This window comes from Loxodonta africana, chromosome 12 (genome assembly GCF_030014295.1).
Source record: "Loxodonta africana isolate mLoxAfr1 chromosome 12, mLoxAfr1.hap2, whole genome shotgun sequence".
Taxonomy (NCBI): Eukaryota; Metazoa; Chordata; class Mammalia; order Proboscidea; family Elephantidae; genus Loxodonta; species Loxodonta africana.
In genome coordinates this window covers 66,810,724-66,833,350 of record NC_087353.1, presented here as the reverse complement: position 1 = coordinate 66,833,350, position 22,627 = coordinate 66,810,724, and the positions used below count along the sequence as shown (strand labels likewise).

At 48.9% G+C, this 22,627-nt stretch overlaps 1 protein-coding gene across 9 annotated transcripts in view; it reads right to left on the bottom strand.

The window, feature by feature from the left end:
• Window positions 1-2,568: 2,568 nt before the first annotated feature.
• Window positions 2,569-22,627, bottom strand: part of SNX29 (sorting nexin 29) — a 662,332-nt gene continuing 642,273 nt past the window's right edge. For 3 of the 9 annotated variants that reach the window (XM_023557345.2, XM_023557342.2, XM_023557344.2), the window contains one exon: window positions 2,569-8,972. In XM_023557345.2, coding sequence (XP_023413113.1) covers window positions 8,843-8,972 — 130 coding nt within the window. In that variant the 3' untranslated portion in view covers window positions 2,569-8,842. Of the gene's footprint in view, window positions 8,973-9,041 lie in introns of those variants that run through there. The other 6 variants (XM_064295605.1, XM_010597299.3, XR_010323633.1 and 3 more) reach the window with 4 other exon arrangements.

Below are 22,627 nucleotides of genomic sequence, written 5' to 3'. Positions count from 1 at the left end.
CTCGTAATGTGTCAGCACTCTCCCCCTTTCCCTTTATACCCCAGGTTTCCCGTATCCATTTGTCCAGTTTTTCTTTCCCTTCCTGCCTTCTCATCTTTCCTTTTGGGCAGGTGTTGCCCATGTGGTCTCATAAGAACCACGTTTCTCACGTATTATTGTTTGTCCTATAGGCTTGTCTAACCTTTGGCTGAAATGTGGGCTTTGGGAATGGCTTTCAGTTCTGAGTTAGCAGGGTGTCCAGGGGCCATAGTCTTGGAGATTCCTCCAGTCTCTGTCAAACCAGTAAATCTGGCTTTTTTTGTGAATTTGAATTTTGTTCTACATTTTTTTCCCATTCGGTCTGGATCTACCCTCTATTGTGGATCCATCAGAGTGGTTGGTGGCGGTAGCCAGGCACCATCTAGTTCTTCTGGGCTCAGGCTGGTGGAGGCTCTGGTTCATATGGTCCATTAGTCCTTTGGACTAATATTTTTCTTGCATCTTTGGTTTTCTTCATTCTCCTTTGCTTTGATCATGATAGGACCAATAAATGTATTTTAGGTGGCCACTAGCAAGCTTTTAAGGTCCCAGACACTACTCACCAAAGTAGGATGTAGAACATGTTCTTTATGAACTATGTTACTCCATTGTTCATGTCCCCTAAGACCATGGTCCCCAGCCCTCAGCCCCAGTAACCTGGTCTCCTAAGGTGTTCAGATGTATCTAGGAAGCTTCCATTGTTTTGCCTTGGTAAAGTTGTGCTGACTTCCCCTGTATCGTGTGTTGTCTTTGCCTTCACCAGAGTTAACATTTATCTACTATCTAGTTGGTGATTTCCTCTCCCCTCCCTCATAACCATCAAAGATTTTTTTTCCCTATGTGTAAGCCTTTTCTTGGGTTTTTATAATAGTGGTTTAATACACTATTTGTCCTTTTGCGATTGACTTATTTCACTCAGCATAATGCCCTCCAGATTTATCTATGTTGTAAGACATAGATGTTTCTGGGATTCATCATTCTTCTTTATTGTTGTGTAGTATTCTATTGTGTATGCATCAGTTTGTTTATCCATCCATCAGTTGACGGGCACTGAGGTTGTTTCTATCTTTTTGCTATTGTGAATAATGCTGCAGTGAACATGGGTGTGCATGTGTCTATTCGTGTGAGAGCTCTGTTTTCTCTAGGATCTATTCCTAGTAGTAGGATTGCTGGATCATACAGTATTTCCATTTCTAACTTTTTAAGGTGGCACTGTATCATTTTCCATAGTGGTTGTACCATTTTACATTCCACCAGCAGTGCATAAGAGTTCCAGTCTCCCTGTAACCGCTCTAACATTTATTTTCTGTTTGTGTCGAGATAAGATGGTATCTCATTGTAGTTTTGATTTGCATTTCTCCAATGGCTAATGACTGAGCATTTCCTCATGTGTCTGTTAGCTACTTGAATGTCTTCTTTGGTGAAGTGTCTGTTCATATCCTTTGCCCATTTTTAACTGGATTATTTGTCTTTTTGTTATTGAGGTGTTGAAGTATTCTATACGTTTTAGAGATTAGACTGTTGTCAGATATGTCATAGCCAAATTTTGTGTCCCCCACCCAGAATGTAATTCCCAGAAGGCAGGGACCTTATCAGTGCCTGGCAAAATGCTGGTATATAGTAAACAAACAAAAACAAGCCCCGAACCTGTCGCCTTCGAGTCAATTCAGGCTCAGCAACCTTATAGGGCAGAACAGACCTGCGCCATAGGGTTTCCAGGGCTGTAATCTTTACGGAAACAGACTGCTGCAGCTTTTTCCCTTGGAGCGACTGGTGGATTTGAACTGCTAGCCTTGCAGTTAGCAGCCGAGCACTTTACCACTGCACCACTGGGGCTTCTTGGTGTATAGCAAATAGAGACCCCATAGGGTTTCCTAGGAGCACCTGGAGGACTTGAACTGCCGACCATTTGGTTAGCAGCCATAGCACTTAGCTGCTATGCCACCAGGGTTTCCTGGGAACCCATAATGAGGTTTTCTTCTGTACGGAATTTTGACTCTACATCTTCAATTTATCCAGATCTACTCTGTAACACTCAAGGGCAACTAACAACAAACATCAATTTTATTTAAATCGAAATGTAGAAAAATCTCATTTTCAGTTCTGTTATTAGGTAAAATAAAATTTATTATTATTTATTCTGTTATTAGGTAAAATAAAATTTACTATTATTTATTCTGTTATTAGGTAAAATAAAATTTACTATTATTTATTCTGTTATTAGGTAAAATAAAATTTACTATTATTTATTCTGTTATTAGGTAAAATAAAATTTACTATTATTTATTCTGTTATTAGGTAAAATAAAATTTACTATTATTTATTCTGTTATTAGGTAAAATAAAATTTACTATTATTTATTCTGTTATTAGGTAAAATAAAATTTACTATTATTTATTCTGTTATTAGGTAAAATAAAATTTACTATTATTTATTCTGTTATTAGGTAAAATAAAATTTATTGTTATTTATTCTGTTAATAGGTAAAATAAAATTTATTATTTTATTTTACCTAATAACAGAATTGAAAATGGGATTTTTCTACATTTTGATTTAAATAAAATTGATGTTTGTTGCTGGTTGCCCTTGAGTGTTACAGAGTAGAGCTGCTTCATAGGGTTTTCGTAGCTGTAATCTTTGTGGAGGCAAATCACCAGGCCTTTCTTCCCCAGTACTTAGCCCACTCAAATTCTGTTGTCCATGATTTCATGTAGAATAGTAAATGACAGACCTTTCCAGAAGATTCCATAATGTGCATATTACAAGTTCACCTAAATTCCCAGCTTAAAAAAGACCTGAGCCAAAGAAACAGACCATAAGCTGAGTATCTAATTTATAAAATGTCACTATTTTTATTTTGTCATTGTAAAGAGGTATATTTCAACCAGATTGTAACAAAATTACCACAGCTTATTCCAAAAGAAAATTTTAATACAAGAGGTTTTAGAAAATTAAACACATTTGTTTAAAAAGTCTATTGTGTAAACCTTAACCTAGGAGGCTAGTTAATACTACGAGTTCAGAGCATATTTGCATACTTCTAGGCCTTATTTACATACAGGCTGCCTTAGACTAGGGATACCTTTCCTCACAACCCCTCACAGGCAGTTCTTGGGGTCCCTTCACTGGGTCCCAGAGCAAGGGTCCCCATCTGCCCTGCACTCAAAGGACATCAACCCTCCAGAAGTTGGGGTCAGATGAGTTAAGTGTTCTGCTAGTTGTCTGTGCCAGGGACAGCGACGTGAACGCTGCAGGGGAAGATAAGGTCTTTCTAAGCTGAATCCTAGACATTAAATTTCTTAACTAGCTCCGCCTCCAGAGACGCCCTTCTTCGGGGGCTCCTGTATTGATGGTCAGCACCTCTGGGTGCAGGTGTGCACTCTGCTGCATGCACCCTCTATGTCCTCATCCTGGGGTTTGCAAGGACACCCCATTTTCCCTATTGATGGTGAACGCCAAACGCCTGCTGGGGCCGTGCCCCCAGCAGCTCATGGAGGCCAGATTAGGGGGAGGGGGAGGTGGCAGCTGGGGCAGGTGGACTAGTGGTTTTCCGATGATGATGGACCAACATTCATGTGCCAGTAGGAACTGACCCCTGGCGGATCCAGGGGCTTCCACCAGTGGACATGTTCATCCAGGCTGCGGGCTCAGCCATCTTTTCAAGAAATCAGACTTTTTTTTCCCTCTCCATAGAAACTCAGGGTAGGTCCGGAAGCTCATTAAATGTGCCTGTTCGGATTCAGGGATGAAAGTAGGGACTCTGTGACAGAATTTAGAGCTACAAATCAGGCCTGTAATAGGGCAATGGCTCGTGGCTGAGAAGTGAGAACTCCCAGAGGCAGCCTGAGTAGGTGCGTTTAATAAGCACGGGAGGAACGCACACTTGGTTTGCCAGGCAGTCGTCAGTGCTAAACCCTCCATCCTATCGATCCAGTCATTCAAGCTTTATTTTAGAAACGTAATCGAACCACGTGTTACAGAAACATAAAATGAACTTTTTGGCACAGAAATGTTAGATAAAATATACAGTGCTACAATTGTGCAAAATTAGCACAGGAGCCAGTCTGAAAAGCAAATATTTAACACTAGCTTTAATGAAATAACGCACAATATTGTGAAAAGTGTTTGTGACGATAGACCTTGTTTGTCGACAGCCACCTGCCTCCCACAGCACCCCCCGTCTGCGGGTTGCCTCCAGGCCTGGGAGGAGGACCAGGCAGGCCTGGCTCTGTGAGCACAGGTTCAGACAATTATTGCCTTTAGGGTGGGACTTGAGTGGAGGGGGCATGAGGCACGGCCTTCGGGTGTGCCTCTGAGCCTGTCCCACGTGCTGGGGTCGCTGAGGTGGGTGCCCCTGGTAGGACCTTCTCAGGCGGGGCCTGGGGAACGCTCATCCCCAGCTCCAGGCTGAACAACCAGCCCATTCTCTGTGGTCAGTTACATGTCAAGGCGTGAAGATGCTTCTGGGGTGGACAGCCTTACCCCAGGTGGGGGCTGGTGTTAGACAAAGGGACCAGGCTGAGGAACTGGGGAAGGTGTCTGGGGAGACTGGCTGATATGGTGAGGGGCCGCCTGGGGTCTCTGGGCTGCGTGCCCAGGAGAAGCTTGTGCAGGTGGGGCAGGGGCCAAGGTCTGGGACTCTGTGACCTGGTCCTCAGGGTGGGTGACTTGTCCCAGGAGGAGAAGAGGTGGCCACTCGCTTGACCAGGCCCAGAGCCTGGCTCAGGTGTTAAGAAATAAGCGTTCTGCAGAAGGCAGCATGGCATCTGGTCGTCCAGGGTGGGCAGGCGGGCTGGGGGGGAGGGGGTCCTGTCTCCCGATTCTGGGCTGAAACCCAGGGACTCGTTATTGGCCCTTCTGTGCCTGTTGCCTCTCCACATCAGCTACAGTGTGTTACCAATACTGCGGCAAACAGATTTAGATTGCCCCTGTGCTTTGAAGGCACACTCAAAACCCGCAACATCTCAGTGGTTCCCAGAGAGCTCATCCTAGTAAGTTTCTGGTGTGGAGCAGAGCCAGGCACTGGGAGGGGACCTTGTCCCCAGACTCTTGCCCATGTCCCCCCTCCTCATGCTTTGATCTCCCAAGATGGTATGGTGTCTTTCTAACTCCACCCTGCACTCCCCTTTGTAGTCAGGAGCCTCTGGGTACAAGGCTGCTCCCATCCAGAGTGGAACTGTCTTCAGTGAATGCCACCTCCTTGCCAAGGGCCTGACCTAGAGAAATGTTGGCTGGTTTTACCCACGGCGCTGCGCTCCGAGACTGACAGCCGGTCACAGTGAGCAGTGGGCTCCCAGCTGTGAGGCTCCCAGGAGCTGGGCCCCAGTGCCGGGCAGGGCTTCTGGCAGATTCCGTGAGGAGCCAGGTGAGAAGGCCCTCCCAGGTCAGAGCTGTGTCTGGGCCAAGCGTGTCCCAGCCTTGACCTCCCTTCCTGGCTGCTTTAGTTTGCTCTTTTCATGGGAGCCAGGCCCAGCCCTACTTTTCCTGAGTTTTGTTTCATCTGGAAAAAAAAATAAAACACATGAGAAGATGCTAGAGGTTGAACCTGGTGGCGCCCTGTCCTTGCTAAAGCAGACCTCAAGCAGATGGTCCCCTCTGCTGAGAGATCTAGAAGGGACTCTCCAAGCACAGAGGTGTGGGCCTCGAGGTGTGAGAGGGGCCGTCCCACTCTGTGCCTCTCTGAAGGGTGAGGGCCTCGTTTCTCAGATGCCAACTGTGACAGCGCCAGTGAATCTTCTCAGCTCAAGGAGACAGCAGCAAACTTCACCTGGTGGTTTCTGCCAGGATGTCTTTTCCACTGAGGGGTCCCTCGAGCTCCGAGTGGGTGGTTCAGAGGGAGGGAGACAGTGGTCTCGACTGGATCCAGGTTGAGGGCATGTGATGACGCGCCTCCAGGTGGCACTGTGCACCGAGCTCCCAGCCTCACCTCTCAAGGCCTGGGGGGTCCTGCTGTGTAAAGCGCCCTCGCATCTCTGATCTGAAGTCTGCCCCGCGCCCTGGAGAGCAGGTGTGTTGTGAGCAGCGGGGATGAACCCCTCACAGAACAGTGAGTGGTTCCAAAGTAAGGCTTTGAGAAGTTGTGGTGATGTGCGTGTCGCGTGCTTTTCTGAGCTAAAATGAGAGGCGGGTGAGCTGACCACCAAAGACAATTCTAGGATTTCACGTGATCACAAAAAGGGGGTGCAAAAGGATGCTGCCCGGATGGTTCCCACGTGGCCCCCAGGCACATGATTCTAAAATCTGCATTTTGAGAGAGCAGGGCAAGTTCTCGATAATTAAGCTTTAAAAGGGTGGGGAGGCAGGGTTTCTTCTTTTCAATGCAGGCTGAGCGTGTACTTCTTTCTAGAGGTGGAGCTCTGGGTGCCTCTTTTGGTTTGGTTTCCTGACTCTGTATGCGGCCGTCAGAGACGGGATGGGTCCAGGTGGCATGCTGGAGAAGTAAGAACGGGGTTATGCTTAGATCTGTTTTGGGGCGGCTCCCTGAAGAAGCAGGCAGATGGCCAGCCTCGGCTGTGATAGTCAGAGATGGGGGGTGGGAAGTCTGGTCTCAGGTGCAAGTTCTAGTTCAGAGAAGTGAAGATGAAGACTGGCATTCACTTGCCATCAAAGACCACTTCAAAATAGCCAATGTGGTGTAAACCAAACCCAGGGAGGTACGGCTTTGGGGATAAGAGGGATAGCCTGAGCTTCCAGATGGGCCCTCCTCATTCAGTCCAGGAGGCTCTGTGCTCACAGGTCCAGAGAGAGTGGCCAAAACCCACCTCTGGGGCTCAGGCTGCAAAGGCAGGCACGGGCGGCCTTGGCAAATGAGGAGGAACAAGCCCGCGGTGCCTTTCTAGGAGGTGACAGTCCCTTGGTCCTCTAACCCCCCATGAGGCCTGTGTTGCCTTTCTAGGAGGCAATGGTCCCTTGGTCCTCTAACCCCCCACGAGGCCTGTGTTGCCTTTCTAGGAGGTGATGGTCCCTTGGTCCTCTAACCCTCCAGGAGGCCCACGTTGCCTTTCTAGGAGGTGACAGTCCCTTGGTCCTCTAACCCCCCACGAGGCCTGTGTTGCCTTTCTAGGAGGTGATGGTCCCTTGGTTCTCTAACCCTCCAGGAGGCCCACGTTGCCTTTCTAGGGGGTGATAGTCCCTTGGTCCTCTAACCCCCCACGAGGCCCACATTGCCTTTCTAGGAAGCAATGGTCCCTTGGTTCTCTAACCCCCCACAAGCAGGGCTCCATGGCTCAGTACTCCTACAGCCATGAGTTGAGAGCAACAGGCTGGCTCTGCCTCACCTGGCCATGGCCCATCTTGTGGAGGTTCCCTCAGAGTCACTCAGGCTTCCTTCCACTTCTCTGCCAGGCTCTGAGTACGTTATCCTAGCTTCCCTGAAGGTTTCTTCCAGCCAACAGGGAACAAGCAGCATAAACCTTCTGCGGAGGCTCTTCCCTGGGTTCTCCTCCAGCTAAGCTGGATCACCACGTCTGAAACCCATGGGCATGAGCAGGTCCAGGAAGGGCACTGGGTCAGCCTGCCAGTGACCATCTTTCACATACTTTCACATGGTTGAACTCCCCTACGTCTTTGTCTTCCTCAGGTCAAAGAAGGCCGAACCAGCTGGTTCTTGTGTGGGCTGTTTCAGAACCTCTTTTCTTATTCAGCTTCTTAATATCTCCCTCAGAAAATGCAAACTCTAACACTCAGGAGCTGAGGAGGGTACTTGCTGGGTAGGAGATGATTCCGTGATTCTGAACGTCAAACTGGCTGCAGGGCTCTGTCCTGTGAGGAGGGTCCCTGCCACACTGCTTGTCCTCTTCCCCTCCGTGGCTGCCAGGCTCTCTGGACCCCAAGACCCTGCTTTGAGCTGGAGGAACAGAGCATCAGATCTCTGGGGGCAGAGAGCGCATGGTGAGTATGGGTCTATTAGGGAACAAGTGTCATCTTTTGAGGAGGGGACGCATGTCCAATTTCACAGACAGCCGTGCTGAGACCGGAGCCCTGGAGCTAAGCTTCCAGAGCTGAGTCTCCCATGCCCTGAGGCCTGTCAGCTGTGAGGCCAAGTCCATTGGTTTTTGGACCTGCCAGAAGCTCCCACGCTGGGTCACCGGGATGGATGTCTGAACCCCTGACACAGCGCAGGTGGGCCCAGGTGACCTCAGGTTTCCTACACGGGCTGGCCCTTCCTGAAGCCAAAGTTGGGGTCGGGGTGGGGTTCTCCAAGAACCAGAGTTAGGCATCACTCATGGCTTCTTGGCAAGAAGGCCACTGGATTGTCATCCTCGCAGAGATGCCTACAAGGTGACTGCTGGCCACGGTGGTGGTTCTGTGGGTGTCTAAGAACTAGTGGCAGGGAGTAAGCAAGGACAGAACAAGACCCCCAAGTCCCCACGTCCATAGGTTGTAGCAGGCAATTACATTAAAAAAAAAAAAGTAACAGTCATTCTAATTCCCATGTGGGAAAGAGTCAGAGGTGATTTCTGTAGGAACCTTCTGACATCAGACTTGTGCATCTCAACCATGGCCTTTCCTGCCTGGTGCCTGCCCTCCTGCCTGCCCCTGAGCTGGGGGCAGGGTGGATGGCCTCACTGCCAGGTGGAACCTGGGAGAGCAGTTAACGTGTGTCTGAGTCTGTCCAGGGAGGGGCCGCCTTGCTCTCTGAGGACAGGGACGGCTTTGAGACTGACCAGTTTAATCGGGTGTCGGGTGACCAGTGGGGAGGGTGTGGTCTCGGGGTTCACCGGGTGGACATGGTTGTCGCTCCGGGGTGTCAGGTTGGCTGCCATGGCCAGTCAGGAGGCAGCTGGTGCAGCACGTGGGGCCTGTGTCTGGGGCTCCGTCGAGGTCAGAGGTCACCGCTCTGGGGCTCCACATTGCGCGTTTCCCTGGGGTGGCCTCGGGATAGCTTGGGGAAGCGGGATGCCACTTTGGGGTGACTGTTCTTATTCACTGGTTCTCCGGGAGGGGTAATGTCACTGCAAGACAAAGGGGAGATTCTGGTTAAGTTAGGGTTCCAGATTCAAATGGCTGCGGTTAAGCTGGGTGTGAGACCAGAATGGTCACGGTTATAGGGGACAGCTGCAACTCAGTGATGATTGGTGAGTGCTACTTGGAGAAACGGAAAATCCATCTTTCTATGTAAAATTTCCATCTTTTAAAAGCACTGTAAAGGCCCACCCACACAGCTGTGTGTCCAATCCAGCTCATGGGACCACCAGTTCTGGACACTATTTTCGTGGGACAGGAAGACCGTTCTAGCCATGGCTGCTTCTCCACCTTGCAATGATCCTCCAGACAAGGCACAGTTCAAAGAAGAGAAAATGCTTTGAGAACATTACAGTTATGGTCATAAACCACAGGATGGGGATTTCTTGTGGAATTTCTCCTAAGAGAATAATTAGGGGGCTTGCCAGAGTCTAATTATAAGGATGTTCATCACAGCATTGTATAAAATAGCCCAAAGTAGGGAACAACCAAAATAGTCCAAGAAGAGGGGGCTACTGATACTGGTTAGGAAACTTTACATGACAGGATGGTACGGCCACTGGAGACAGGGAGGCAGGTGCACATTACTGACCTGGAAAAGCGTTCTAGAAACACTATGAGAACACAGGTTATAACAAAACAGGTAGAGCATAGCCCACTGTGCACAGAAAGAATGAGAAAATGTTCTTTCATTCATTCACTTCATAAGTGTTTCTCAAGGGCCAAGCACGGTTCTGGGCCTTGGGGATACATCAGTGAACGAAAGAGAAACCCGCCCTTGGTCCGCGCATGTGCTCTACAAAGACTGAGGTTACAAATGCAGCTGGTGCGTCCCGAGAAGCAAGCGCCAGGCTGATGCTGAGGGCTGGCAGGAGGTGGCCAGGGAACAGCATGGGTGAGGTCTGGGTCAGGAGGCCCTGGGCTCACCTGAGAACAGGGCAGGGCCTGCATGGTAGACCCTGAGAGCACAAGGATGCCCTGTGACTCAGCTGCACTGTTAAGTGACCCCTGCTTGCCCGTCATGTGGAGAGTGGGCTGGAGGGGGCTGAGTCGGGGCCTCCAGGCCCCGGGGCACTCACAGAGCCTGTGGTTGTGAACTCAGAGTGGGTGGCTTTGTCTTAGTTTTTTTTATTATCCTACAGGTCTGGAGGTCAGAGTTTGAAACAGGTTTAAAGGGCTAAAGTCAAGGTGTTAGCAGGGCTGAAGGCTCCATTCCCTTGCCTTTTTCAGATTCTAGAAGCTGCTTGTCTTCCTTGGCTCATGGCCCCTTGTTCTATCTACAAAGCCAGCAAAATAGCATTTTTCAATCCCTCTCTGACTTGAACCCTTCTGACTTCTTATAAGTAAGGACCCTTGTGATGACATTGGGCCCAAGATAATCCAGGATCATCTCCCCATCTCAAGATCCATAACTTAATCACATCTGCAAAGACCCTCTTACTACCACGGTTGTCCTGAAGTCCGATCTTACAAAACGAGATGATTTATGTTCAAAAAGAAATCCTCACACACGATATGACATCAAAGAACACTGAAAACGTTACGATGAGTGAAATCAGTCAGACACAAAAGGACGACTGTTGTATGATCCCGCTTAGATGGAAAGTCTAGAATAGGCAAGTGTATAGAGACCAAAGTTTATCAGTGGTTACCGAGGGAGAGAGCGGAATAAAGAGTTACTACTTAAGGATCATGGGATAGTTTGGAAATAGTGCAGATGTTTGCACAACATGGTGAATGTAATTCATGTCACTAAATTGTACATTTTAAAAGTATACGTTCTACCAAAAAAAAAAAAAAAAGAGCTGAGCGGGATATAAGTCTCAAGTGGGTAGGTCGAAGTCAAACATATACTTCATTTCCAAACCAAACCATTGCTGTCAAGTCAATTAATTCCAAATCATAGTGATAGAGGACAGGGTAGAACTGCCCCATAGAGTTCATTTCCAGAGGCAGATAAATAACGTGCTGGCCAGTAAACTGAGTCAGCTGCCTAGACATTATGGATGGAGCCAACGGGGGAGGGGTGCTGGGGAAAGAAAGAGATGGTCACTGTTCCACAGCAGGGATCCTTGAAATAACTGAATCCCTTGATGTGCGTCAAGAGCAGCTTCGTGTCCAACGATCAGGCTGTGCACACCTTTTCGGAGACTCAGCTATTGTGCTCAGGGTGATGCCCTCAGTTCAAGTTTAGGATGACATCCTGATGAGATAATAAAATGAAAAAAATCCCTCTTAATGATTACCTTCCCCTTGGAAGTCAGGCCTTGTTTTGCCTGCTGTGTGTGGAGGAAGATGGAGCGACTGACCTTCAGCAGAGCAGGAGCTGCTCTGAATGATTTCTACAGAATGCGACCCCCTTTGCCATGCGTTCCTCCTTGCAGCTGACACCTGGCTGCTGCCCCAAAGCAAGCAAGTCCCCCTCTTCTTTCCAAAGGCCTGTGCTACCAAAGAGCCTGCTACCCCTGACACCCTCAGAGAGATCTCTGCTTGTACCCTAAGGGGGACTGGTGACTCCAGCTGTACAGGCAGGCTTGGATGGAAATGTTATTTAGAAAAACCAATGTCCTCACAACCTCTCCACTTACATGGTTCAGGACCCAGGGCCCAACCAGCCGCCCCCAAACCTGCAGCTACCACCATCACTAGGAGTGACTTGAAAGGCCGGGATGAGGCCCCCTAATGACTACAGTCTGCTAAGGGCCACGGAGGTGACTGGCTCTTGGGAGGGCCTGGTAAAGGCCACAGCCTTGTGTGAGGGAGAGTGAGGAGGAGCGTGGGCCAGGATGCTGGCCACTGCATTGTGTTGTCAACAAATGGCACCTACTGTACAGGGCAGGAGCCCCTGTGGTACAAACGGTTAATGTGCTCACTGCTAACCAAAAGGTTGAAGGTTTGAGTCCAACCAGAGGGGCCTCAGAAGAAAGCCTGGTGATGGACCACTGAAAAATCAGCCATCGCTGTGGGGACCATGGTCTTGGGGAACATCTAGCTCAATTGGCATAACACTTTATAAAGAAAATGGTCTATATTCTACCTTGGTGAGTAGTGTCTGGGTCTTGTGAACAGCCATCTAAGATACTCCACTGGTCTCGCCCCTTCAGGAGCAAGGGAGATTAAAGACCGAAGACACAAGGGAAAGATCAGTCCAAACGACAAATGGACCACAACTGCCACAGCCTTCACAGACTGAGTTCAGTACAACTAGATGGTGCCTGGCTACCACCACTGACTGCTCTGACAGGGATCACAATAGAGGGTCCCCGACAGAGCTGGAGAAGAATGTAGAACAAAATTCTAACTCATAAATAAAGACCAGACTTACTGGCTTGACAGACTAGAGAAACCCTGAAAGTATGGCCCCTGGACACCCTTTTACCTCAGTAATGAAGTCACTCCTGAGGTTTACCCTTCAGCCAAAGATTAGACAGGCCCAAAAAACAAAATGAGACTAAAGGAGCGCACCAGCCCTGGGGCAAGGACAAGAAGGCAGGAGGGGACAGGAAAGGTGGTAGTAGGGAACCCAAGGTCGAGAAGGGGAGTGCTGACACGTCATGGGGTTGGTAGCTAATGTCACAAAACAATATGTGTACTAATTGTTTAATGAGAAGCTAGTTTTGTAAACCTTCATCTAAAGTACAAAAAAAAAAACAAAAAACCCAAAATCAGTCATTAAAAACCCTATGGAGCACAATTCTACTCTGAAACATGTGGGGTCACCATGAGTTAAGGCTGACTCTGCGAAAAATTGGTTTGATTTTAGTTTACTGTGTAACCAGGCAGCCCAGTGTCGGGGTGGGGGAGGGCTCTGAGCCAGGCTGCTTACGCTCAGTCTTGACACCCATGGGCCGTGCACCTTCCTGTTTGAGCCTTGGCTTACTCATCTGTCAGGTGGGACAAGGATCCTGTGTACCTCCCACTGCTGTTGTAAATATTTGTGAACTCTATATAAAGCTACTACCTAGCTGTGTTTCCTTAGGCAAGTTATTCGTCCTCTTTGTGCCTTGGTTTCTGGGACATAATAAAGGCAGGGTTGTGGTAGGCATTACCTGGATCAGTACTAGGACAATGTCTGGCCAGGAGTAACTACTCAAAAAATGTGAGCTTTGTCCCCAAATATCATGCTAGGCAGCAGGGGGCACACAGCCTAGTAGGAGTTTGAAGAGCTCAGTCTCATTGGGGAGGGCAAGGCAGACCTCAGCAGATCACTACAATGGAGCCTGGTGGATGCTTCAATGGGGGTGAACGTCAGGTGGGCAGAGGAGCTTCCTGGAGGAAGGGAGCAATGAAGAATGAGCTGGATGGCTTGGTGTGAGAAGAGCCTTCTAGGATGAAAGAATAGCGTGTGTGAAGGCAGAATGGAGCAGTGGCGACAGGCGTAGGCTTGGAGCTGGCAGACCTGGCCCAGCTCCTTTGCCTCCTGATGGATGGGTGGATAGAAAGACAGCTGGATGAAAAGGTCTGGGTTCCACTGACAGAGCTGAGCTGGAGCGAACGGAGTGGGGGTCCTAGGCATATATAGAGTTGAACTCCATCTAACAGTATGATGGTACCAATTTTGTATGGTCTAACAGTAGTTTCAAGGTCCCTGGGAGGTGCAAACAGAGCTACTCACCTAAAGGTTGGTGGTTCGAACTCACCCAGCAGTGCTGCAGAAGGGTCTGATGACCTGCCTCTGAAGATGGCGGCCAAGAAAACCTATGGAGCAGTCCCAGTCCATAACACATGGCGCCGCCACGAGTGGGAATCCGCTCAGTGGCAATGGACTTAGTTTAACAGTAGTACTAGGGCAGTGGTGGTGCAATGGTAGAGTTCTTGCCTTCCTTACAGAAGACCTGGGTTTAGTTCCTGGTCAGTGTACCTCATGTGCACGTCTGTCAGTGGATGCACGCTTGTTGCTATGATGTGACCAGGTTTCAGCAGAGATTCCAGGCTAAGATGGCCTAGGAAGAAAGGCTGATTTCTGAAAATCAGCCAATGAAAACTCTATGGATTACCATGGTTCTGTCTGCAACCAATCGTGGGGGTAGTGCAGTACCAGTCGGGGTTTCGTTCCCTCACGCAAGGGCTGGCCATGAGTCAAAGGAAGCTAACAACAACAATAGCTGTATTGGAAGGCAGGAGTGGACTGGATTGTGAGTCTGTAAATATGGGAACAGATGGGGTTTGGAGGTACATGGAGAAAGAGGAAGGGCCTACCCCTAAAGGGAACGAGACACATATGTCTGCCTGCGGTCCATCCCTGTAGGAGGGACACGTGGGCAGCACCACATTCCCGCCCAGACTCACGTCCGTCAGCAGAGCCCCGCTGCTGCGCGCAGGCAGCTTCCAGGGGGCCTCTGTTTACAGTGACATCCTTAAGTAAGGGCCATCGGTTTTTAACCCAGGCACCCTGAGCCCATGGCGTGTCTGTGCCCTCAGATGAATCCTCATCCCTCAGAGCCCTCGTTAGCACTGACTCCCTGCCTCGTGTGCCGGCGAGACTGTAGGAATGACAGCACCATTTCTTAGCCAGCTTGATTGACAGCAATCAGGCCAAGCTCTGTCTGGTCTCTGGCATGTATGTAACAAAGAGGTCCGGTGGCTCTGGGCCTAGGGAAGAGAAGGACACTGAGCAAGGTCAGATTACATCACAGTCCTAAATGCTGGCTCCGTGTTAGTTAGATACTATGTCTGCCCTAATCTTGCAGGCAAGGAAGGGAGGGGGGTCTGGTTGGCAGAAAGCTGTCCCGCATACGAATGGAGCTCCAAAGGCATGCATGCTAAGAAACTTTCACATTCTGAGTCAGAAAACGTGGGGTCCTTCAGTCAGATACTGTAGGACCTTGGAGGAAGATATATAGCCTACCCTAGCCTCAGTGATCTGTGAAATGGGGCTAGTACCAGTCCTGCCAACCATTCTCACATTATTCAACACCTGTGTACTGGGTCTGTTAGGATCAGGCATAGACTGAGCTCTTTCGAGGTCCTGAGACAACAGCAATAAGAATGTGAGGTCCTGAGACAACAGCAATAAGAATGTGAGACGCACAGAATGTCTGGAAGGCAAGACCTTAGGAACTTTTACTGGTAGAGGCATTTGAATACCACGGGAACTGTTGTTAGGTGCCATTGAGTTGGTTCTGACTCACAGTGACCCCACGTACAACGGAAGGAAACACTGCCTGGTCCTGCGCCATCCTCACAATCGTTGCTATGCTTGAGCCCATTGTTGCAGCTGCTGTGTCAGTCCATGTTGTTAAAGGTCTTCCCTGGGAACTAGTTGGAGGCTTTTATAACAATTTTACAAACTACAAAAACACACTAACTTCCAAACCTCCTCTCCCTACCACAACCCCTCAGATCCCTAAACCTGCCTGTCCTGGGGAAGTGGGGCTGGGCACTGGCAGAAGGAAACTTGCCTACAGAGACCATCTTAGTCTCCTGGAGTAAGGTCAGCATCTTGGATTTGCAGATCCTGGGCCACCTGACCTTGATCCATCAGAGGTGGTCTCGAGTCTTATCCTAATAGTTGCTGGGGAGTAGCCTCCAACTCATGGCACCCCATGTGTGTCTGAATAAAAACGTGCTCCATGGGGTTTTCAATGGCTGATTTTTTGGAAGCAGATCACCAGGCCTTTCTTTCTTCTGAGGTTCCTCTGGGTGAACTCCCACCTTTCAGTTAGTACCTGAGAGTGTTAACTATTTGTGCCACCCAGGGGCCCTAGAAGACTATAGAGACAGGAGAGGGGTGGGTGATCAGCAGGGCTGTTTTCAAACAGCTTGAAGACAGAAAAGTCAGTAAGCAAACAGGTGCTTTGCTTAAGACATGTCCACTAACAAAGGAGGGAAAAACCTTGATCCTTGTATAAATGTCCAAGATGATAATGTTTCCCCTTAGCTGGGGGCAGGCCCTGTGCCAGGCTCTGGGGAATAAAGACTAAGGACCTTCAAATTGCTCAGCCCAGGACTGTATGGGGGGGATGAGTGGCTAAGCCATCACATACACAGCACTGGAGCCAGCTGGGCCCAGAGGTCGTTGCCCAGCCCCGAGAGGAGGGGAAGAGGGTTCCAGAGGGCTGCCTGGAGGAGGTGTCCAGGCTATCCTGACAGGTGACTAAGGCTCAGTCAAATACAGAGGGGAGGAAGGCACCCAAGGCAGGCAGAAGGGCCAAGGTTCCCAGGGGAGAAAGACAGGCCGTGGTGCCTAGGGCTGCACGTCTGCAGGGCCATGTGTGGATGAGGAGCCCGTGCAGTGGTACAGAACACGCTCTAGTGTCTGTGAGGTGACACCTACGAAAGTAGCCCACATGTTCCACTAACACCCTTCCCCAGGGCGCAGCCCCTCTCAACCTGCTCTGAGAGACAACTTGCCTTCTCGGTGACAACACCACTCACCATCTGTCAGACTCAGGGCAGCTCCCCATCACTAGGCCTGCTCCACAGGCCAGCAGCACTACCAACCATCACAGGCTGTGACATCTGCCAAAGCAGGACATAGCACGTGGTCCAACCACTGTCACTGAGACTGACCTTGTCATAGTTACAGTCAAGGACACGGTTGCAGAATAAAGATGGTTCTTTAGGTTTCTGAGTTCTTCCTGCATTGCCATCCTGTCCCTCACATGGGGAACACTCTCTCTGGGTTGGTTGGCTCCAGACCAAACTGGACTTTCAGAACCAATGGTCCACATGACCTCGAAGCGTCTCTGGTGCTCAGCATCAGGGGTCAAGGGGGAGGCCACTTTCAGAGTGTGAGTCTCAGAATCACAGCACTCCATCACAGGAAGTGACCTTCACAGAGGTCCAAGGTCACCCAGCTTGGGCTGTGATTAGAACGTTGCAGTGATGTTTCGCAGCCTCTGTCTTTCTCTTCCTTGAGCCCCTCTGGGTTTCCCCCATATCTGTGTATCTCCTATATAGTATTTAAGATTTTTCTGTAAATACCTTTATTTTTAGGTTAGCCTTGTCCTATGCCAAAATATCCTCAAATTTGGCTTTAAAGTATTTTTAAAAATTAAAAAAACTTTTCTTATGTATTGCCACCAGTTCGCTTACCACCTCAAAACGCTGGGTCACAGCAATGTTCTCTTTTTCAAAATGTATGTTCTTGGCAACATGGATGCATCTTGAAGGCAGTGTGCTACGTGAAAGAAGCCCGACTCAAAGGCTACACCCATCTGACTCCATTCATGTGATATCCTAGAAAAAGGGGCAACAATACCTATGGGCAGAGAACAATCTGGGCTACCAAGGGGTCATGGAATGTTCTTTATCTTGGTTGTGGTAGTGGTTACACAACTCTGTGCATTTATCAAAACCCCTGGAACTGGATGCTAAAAAGGGCATATTAATTGTATCCCAATCTCAAAAACTTGGCTGCAAAAAGGCATATTTTTAAATTCCTACTTTTTCTGTCCATATACCATGGACAGCCAAAAGAACAAACAAGCCAGTCTTCGAAGAAATACAACCAAAATGCTCCCAAAAGCGAGGATGGCAAGACTTTGTCTTGCTTACTTTGGACACGTCATCAGCAAAGACCATGTGCTAGAAAAGGACATCATATTTGGTTAAGCGGAGGGGCAATGAAAACCGGGGACATCCTTAATGAGATGACTCACCACAACAGCTGCACCAATGGACTCAAACATACCAGCGATCATGCCAACTTGGCTGCAAATAACAACACTTTTTCAGCATGGATGAGTACCTACGATCCTTTGTGGGGCTGAAGAGACCCTGATAAGAATGAGCTGGGTAGAAAATGGACAGAGATGGGGCTCCCAGTAGATGGCACCCTCATGCCCTCCCTGTACAAAGGGCAGGGGCTCTGAGGCAGAAAGTCTTGGACAACTCCTGGCTCTGTCGCTTACCAGTGGGGTCCTTTGGGGAAGTCTCTGATACTCCCTGGGACTCAGAGTCCTCACCTGTAAAGGGGACCACAGGGTGTGCCTGGCAGGTTTTGTGACAAGGACAATGCTAGGACAAGGCCCAGCATCGGGTGGGGGGGTCAATGTCTGTTCTGTTCCCCTGCTTCTGAGCTTAGTTTTGGCCACTTCTAGCATGGCTCACACTTCCTCTGAGAACTCTGTCCCTAGGTTCTAACTGCGTCCCCTCCCTCAGATCTGGAACTGCCAGAGCTGTTTCTGCGTCACACATGGGGAAGGTGAAATCATGGAAACCCATGTGGAGGAAGGAGACAGAGTCCCTGCTCTCAGGGAGGTGACGATTTGGTCCAAGCCACCATCATCTCTCCTGAATTACTCCCAGAGCCTCCCACCTGCTCTTCCATATCCACCTCACCGCCTACTGTCTAACGTCAGTGCAGCAGCTGGAGCGGCCAACAGAAAATAGAGTGTGTCCTCTTTGTTCCAAGCCCTCCCATCTCTCCACCTTTCTCCCAGCAAAGCCCCTATGATAATCTACAGGCCCTCTTACCATTCCGACCTGTTTCCCCCGCTCACTGTGCTCCAGCCTTGCTGCTCCTCACAGGCCCTGGAGCCCTTGCAGTTACTGTTCTCTTCACCCCCAACCAAGAAAGGCACTGCAGGGTGCTCTCCCTCCTGCCCAGGTCTCCATCACCTGGTGCATTTTCACAGAGGCTTTCCTTGCTCCCTTTTACTTCCTGCCTCCCCTACCTGCTCCTGCTTTCCCCTTCGCATGATCTAACACGCTGTCCATCTTATGCCTATGTTGTTCTCGCTCACGCTGTAACCCTAGCACCCAGCAGAGTGTGGGACACAGAGCAGGTGGTCAGTACAGATTTGTGGAATGAATGAATGAGAGCGCTCTAGAGGGGATACAGCCCATCCAAAATGTGCGCCCTCATCAGTCACCAGGAAAACGAAACTTGAAGGAATGTGAACTGGAAAAATTAAAAGATGGCTGTTATCAAGCTTTGGGGGGAATGCTGAGAAACGATGCTCACATATTGTTGGCAGAGGTACAAACTGGTAAAATCTTTTAGGAAAATTAAAGTGTAGGATCGCTATGAGTTGGCATCGACTTGAAGGCAATGGATTTGGTTTGGTGTGTGTATACATGTGTGTATAAAAAAAATATGGATTGAATTGTGTCTCCCAAAATACATGTTGGCATCCTCATCCCCTATACCTGTGAATGTAATTCTATTTGGAAATAGGGTTTTCTGTGCTATGGTAACGAGGCCACGTCAGTGTAAGGTGTGTCCTAAACCTATTATTTTTGAGATGTAAAAAGAGAAGTGAGCAAACGAGGAAGACAAATACTACTGGAAGACTATGAAGGCTGATAAATCTACAAGCTCAGAAACTCCATGGATTGCTGGCTACTAACCAAAAAAAGAAAGAAAAAAAAAAAACCCCAACAAATCCAAATTCATTGCTTTTGAGTTGATTCCAACTCATAGCAACCCTGTAGGACAGAGTAGAACTGCCCCGTAGGGTTTCCAAGGTTGTAGTCTTTGCGGAAGTAGACTGCCTCATCTTTCTCCTGCAGAGTAGATGGTGGGTTTGAACCACCGACCCTTCTCTCTGTTAGCAGCTGAGCGCTTAACCACTGTGCCACCAAGGCTCCTCTGCCAGCTACAAGAAGCTGAAATGGACAAAGAAAGACCTCTCCCTAGAGTCAGACACTGAATTCTCAGGACATCTAGCCTCCTGAACTGTGAAAAAACAAATTTCTGTTCTTTAAAACCACCCATTCGTGGTATTTCTGTTACAGCAGCCCTAGGAGACTAAGATGCGCATATACAAACACGAACTCTGACTCAGGAACTCTGCTTCGAGGCATCCATCCTACAGAAATACTTGAGCATGCATTGAGCGTGCAGACAGAGATGTATGTCCGAGGACATTGCACTCTGCCTGGTTGGAAGCTTGGGTACGACCTAAATGCCCAGACACAGGAGACTCATTAATATGTGGTGGTATACAAGCAATCCTATTATATCCTTACACAGAAGCACCTTCAAGCCGTGAGTAAGTACAAAAAACAGGCTACAGAACAAGACACAGCACATGATTCCACTTTCATTAAAAACTAAAGCCCAAACAAAGCGTTGTATGTGTACATCAACAGGCATCTAACCGTAGAGACTAGACGGCTGGCAGGGAGGGATGCTGGTGTTCTGTGTACCCAGACTGTCATAATTTTTCAAACAGAACTTACTCATGCATTTCTTGTGTAATAAAAAACACAAAGAACAGAACTCCCCATGGAAGACCCCCACGGAGCAGTTTCACTGGGTTCATTTCTTGAGTGCCATGAACCCAAGTTCGTATCAGTGTTGCCTGGTTTGAACCATCTTGAGCTAGCCTGGGCTGTTTGGAACCAGGTTCAATAGGCTGGAGTGCGTCTGATCTGTTTTCTCAGCCACTAGAACTGCTTTGGCAGGTGCAAACGGTTAATGCGCTTGGCTGCTAACTGAAAGGCTGGAGGTTGGAAACTACCCAGAGGTGACGCAGAGCAAAGGCCTGGTGATCTACTTCCAAAAAATCAGCCACTGAAAACCCTGTGGAGTGCAGTTTCTACTCTGATACACATGGAGTCGCCGTGAGTCGGAATCAACTTGACGGCAACTGGTTTGGTTTATAAAAACTCATAGGTGATCGTATCACACTCTCCTGCTTACAAGCTTTCAGACAGCACTGCAGTTGGAATCAAACCCACACTTTTTATGACCTGCTGACAAAGCCCTGCATGATGGGCACAGCTGCCCTCACCACCCACTGCAGCCACCTCCTCACAGGCCCTTACCTGCCATGCCCTGCCCGCTGCAGGTTAGACCTCACACCTGCTGCTCCCCCACCAGGAAGACTCTGTACATAGCTAAATCCTGCTCATCTTGGATTCAGAAGTCACCTCACTGGTGCGATCAGCCCCAATCAGCCCTTGATCTTGAGACAGGACTAGGTTACAGCAAGGCTGGTTGGGCTCCCCCCACCCCCTTACACATAAACTAAACACATAGGTGGGGGAAAAAGACAAGCAGGACGGGGAGTGGAATAAACAACCTGGCCCACCCCCTGGAGAACAGAACACACAGAGGTGCAGCTGAGGGGTGGTATGAACTGAAATGTTGCAATTAACCTGTTAATGTAGGTCTTGCAGGACTCCACAGGAGCAGAGCGTATGCAAAAAGAAGTACAAGCAACCACTGTTTGTCCTTCCTGTGCCAGCCGAAGGAGGCCATGTGACAAGGGGGACCCAGTGTGCCAGCATCACATTCCCTAAGTCATGTCAAGGCGAACCCAAGGACTTCCATCTTGAAAAAATCCTGCGTGAGTACCTGGATTTGCATAACCCAACCCCTTCTCAGAAATCTCTGCCCTTCTCCCCCAGCCTCATGAATAAACATCAAAACCCCTCCTCCCCAGGTTGTTAAAACCCTTAAATACTTGGCTCGTAGGCAAATCCATGAGACAGTTTCTCTGAAGGTTCTAGCCCTTACTGTCTCCTTTTGCTAGCTGCTGGCAAAATAAATTTGCTTGTGGGACTCCAAGCTGCCTCAGTAGTCTTATTGGGCAGCATGAATCCAGTCAGGTTCAACAGAGGAAGGGGCCCTCGCTGACAATCTGAGCCCCTTCCTTGTAAACGTCCTTCCTGGCACACATTGCAGTTGTTTGTCCTGTCTCTCCCACGAGACTTCAAGCTCCCTGAGGGCAGTGACGTGGGCTGCCCTGTGGGCCCCTGTGGGCCTGGTGCCCCCATACAGCACGGGGTTAGTAAATGGTGGATGGACGAACGAACGGCTCCTTGACCAGCAGTACTCAAACAAGGGTCCTAAGACACAGTGGCTTGTGACTGGGTGGTCCAAGACAATTTTACATCACCTTTGCTTTATTCCAGACACGGCCTTGCTACTTTACATGTATTAACTCATTAAACCTCAAAAGGCAGTGAAGAAGGGACTATCATTACCTTCTTTTTCAGACGAGGAAACTGACACACACAGAGGTTAACTGGCTGAGGGTAAGGGCAGATAAGTGAGGGAGCTAGAGTTGGGCGGCTGGCAGTCTGGTTCCCAGGCTAGCACCCCTAACCACTTCACACTCCTGCCTATCTGGGTGCTTCCTCTTTCTACAGAAAATTAATTAAAAAAAAAAAAAATTCTCATCCCCAGCTTACAATGCTGCAGCTAGAGAAAAAGGCAAGATCAACTGGGAGCAACAGATGGCAAACCACTGGGAATACTGCCTGTTGTTGTTAATAAAGTTTTATTGGAACACAGCCATGCCTATTCTTTTACTTATTATCTATGACTGCTTTCACACCACACAGCAGAATAGTTGCAACAGAGACTGAATGGCTTGCAAAGCTGACAATGTTCTGACAATATTCCCTCTCAGGCGCTTTACAGAAACAGCCTCCTTTAGAGAAAGACTGGGGTGAAGACCTCAGGAATACCAACAAAAGCCCCGTTATTGGGCAGTTACTGTGCACTGGGTGCAGCCTGCCAGAAGGTCCCCTAATTTAATCCTCACAGCAGCTCTGTGAGGTGGGGTATGATGGTCTCCACATTTCAGATAAGACAGAGGCTTGGAAAAGTTGAATGACCTGTCCCCAGCTGGTGCAAGGCAGGGCTGGTTTAGGATCACAGAATTTGTCCCCAAAGCCCATGTTCTTGTCCACGGCCCATGGAGGGTAGCAGGCCAGGAACACTGTGGAGAAACAATCTTAAGCT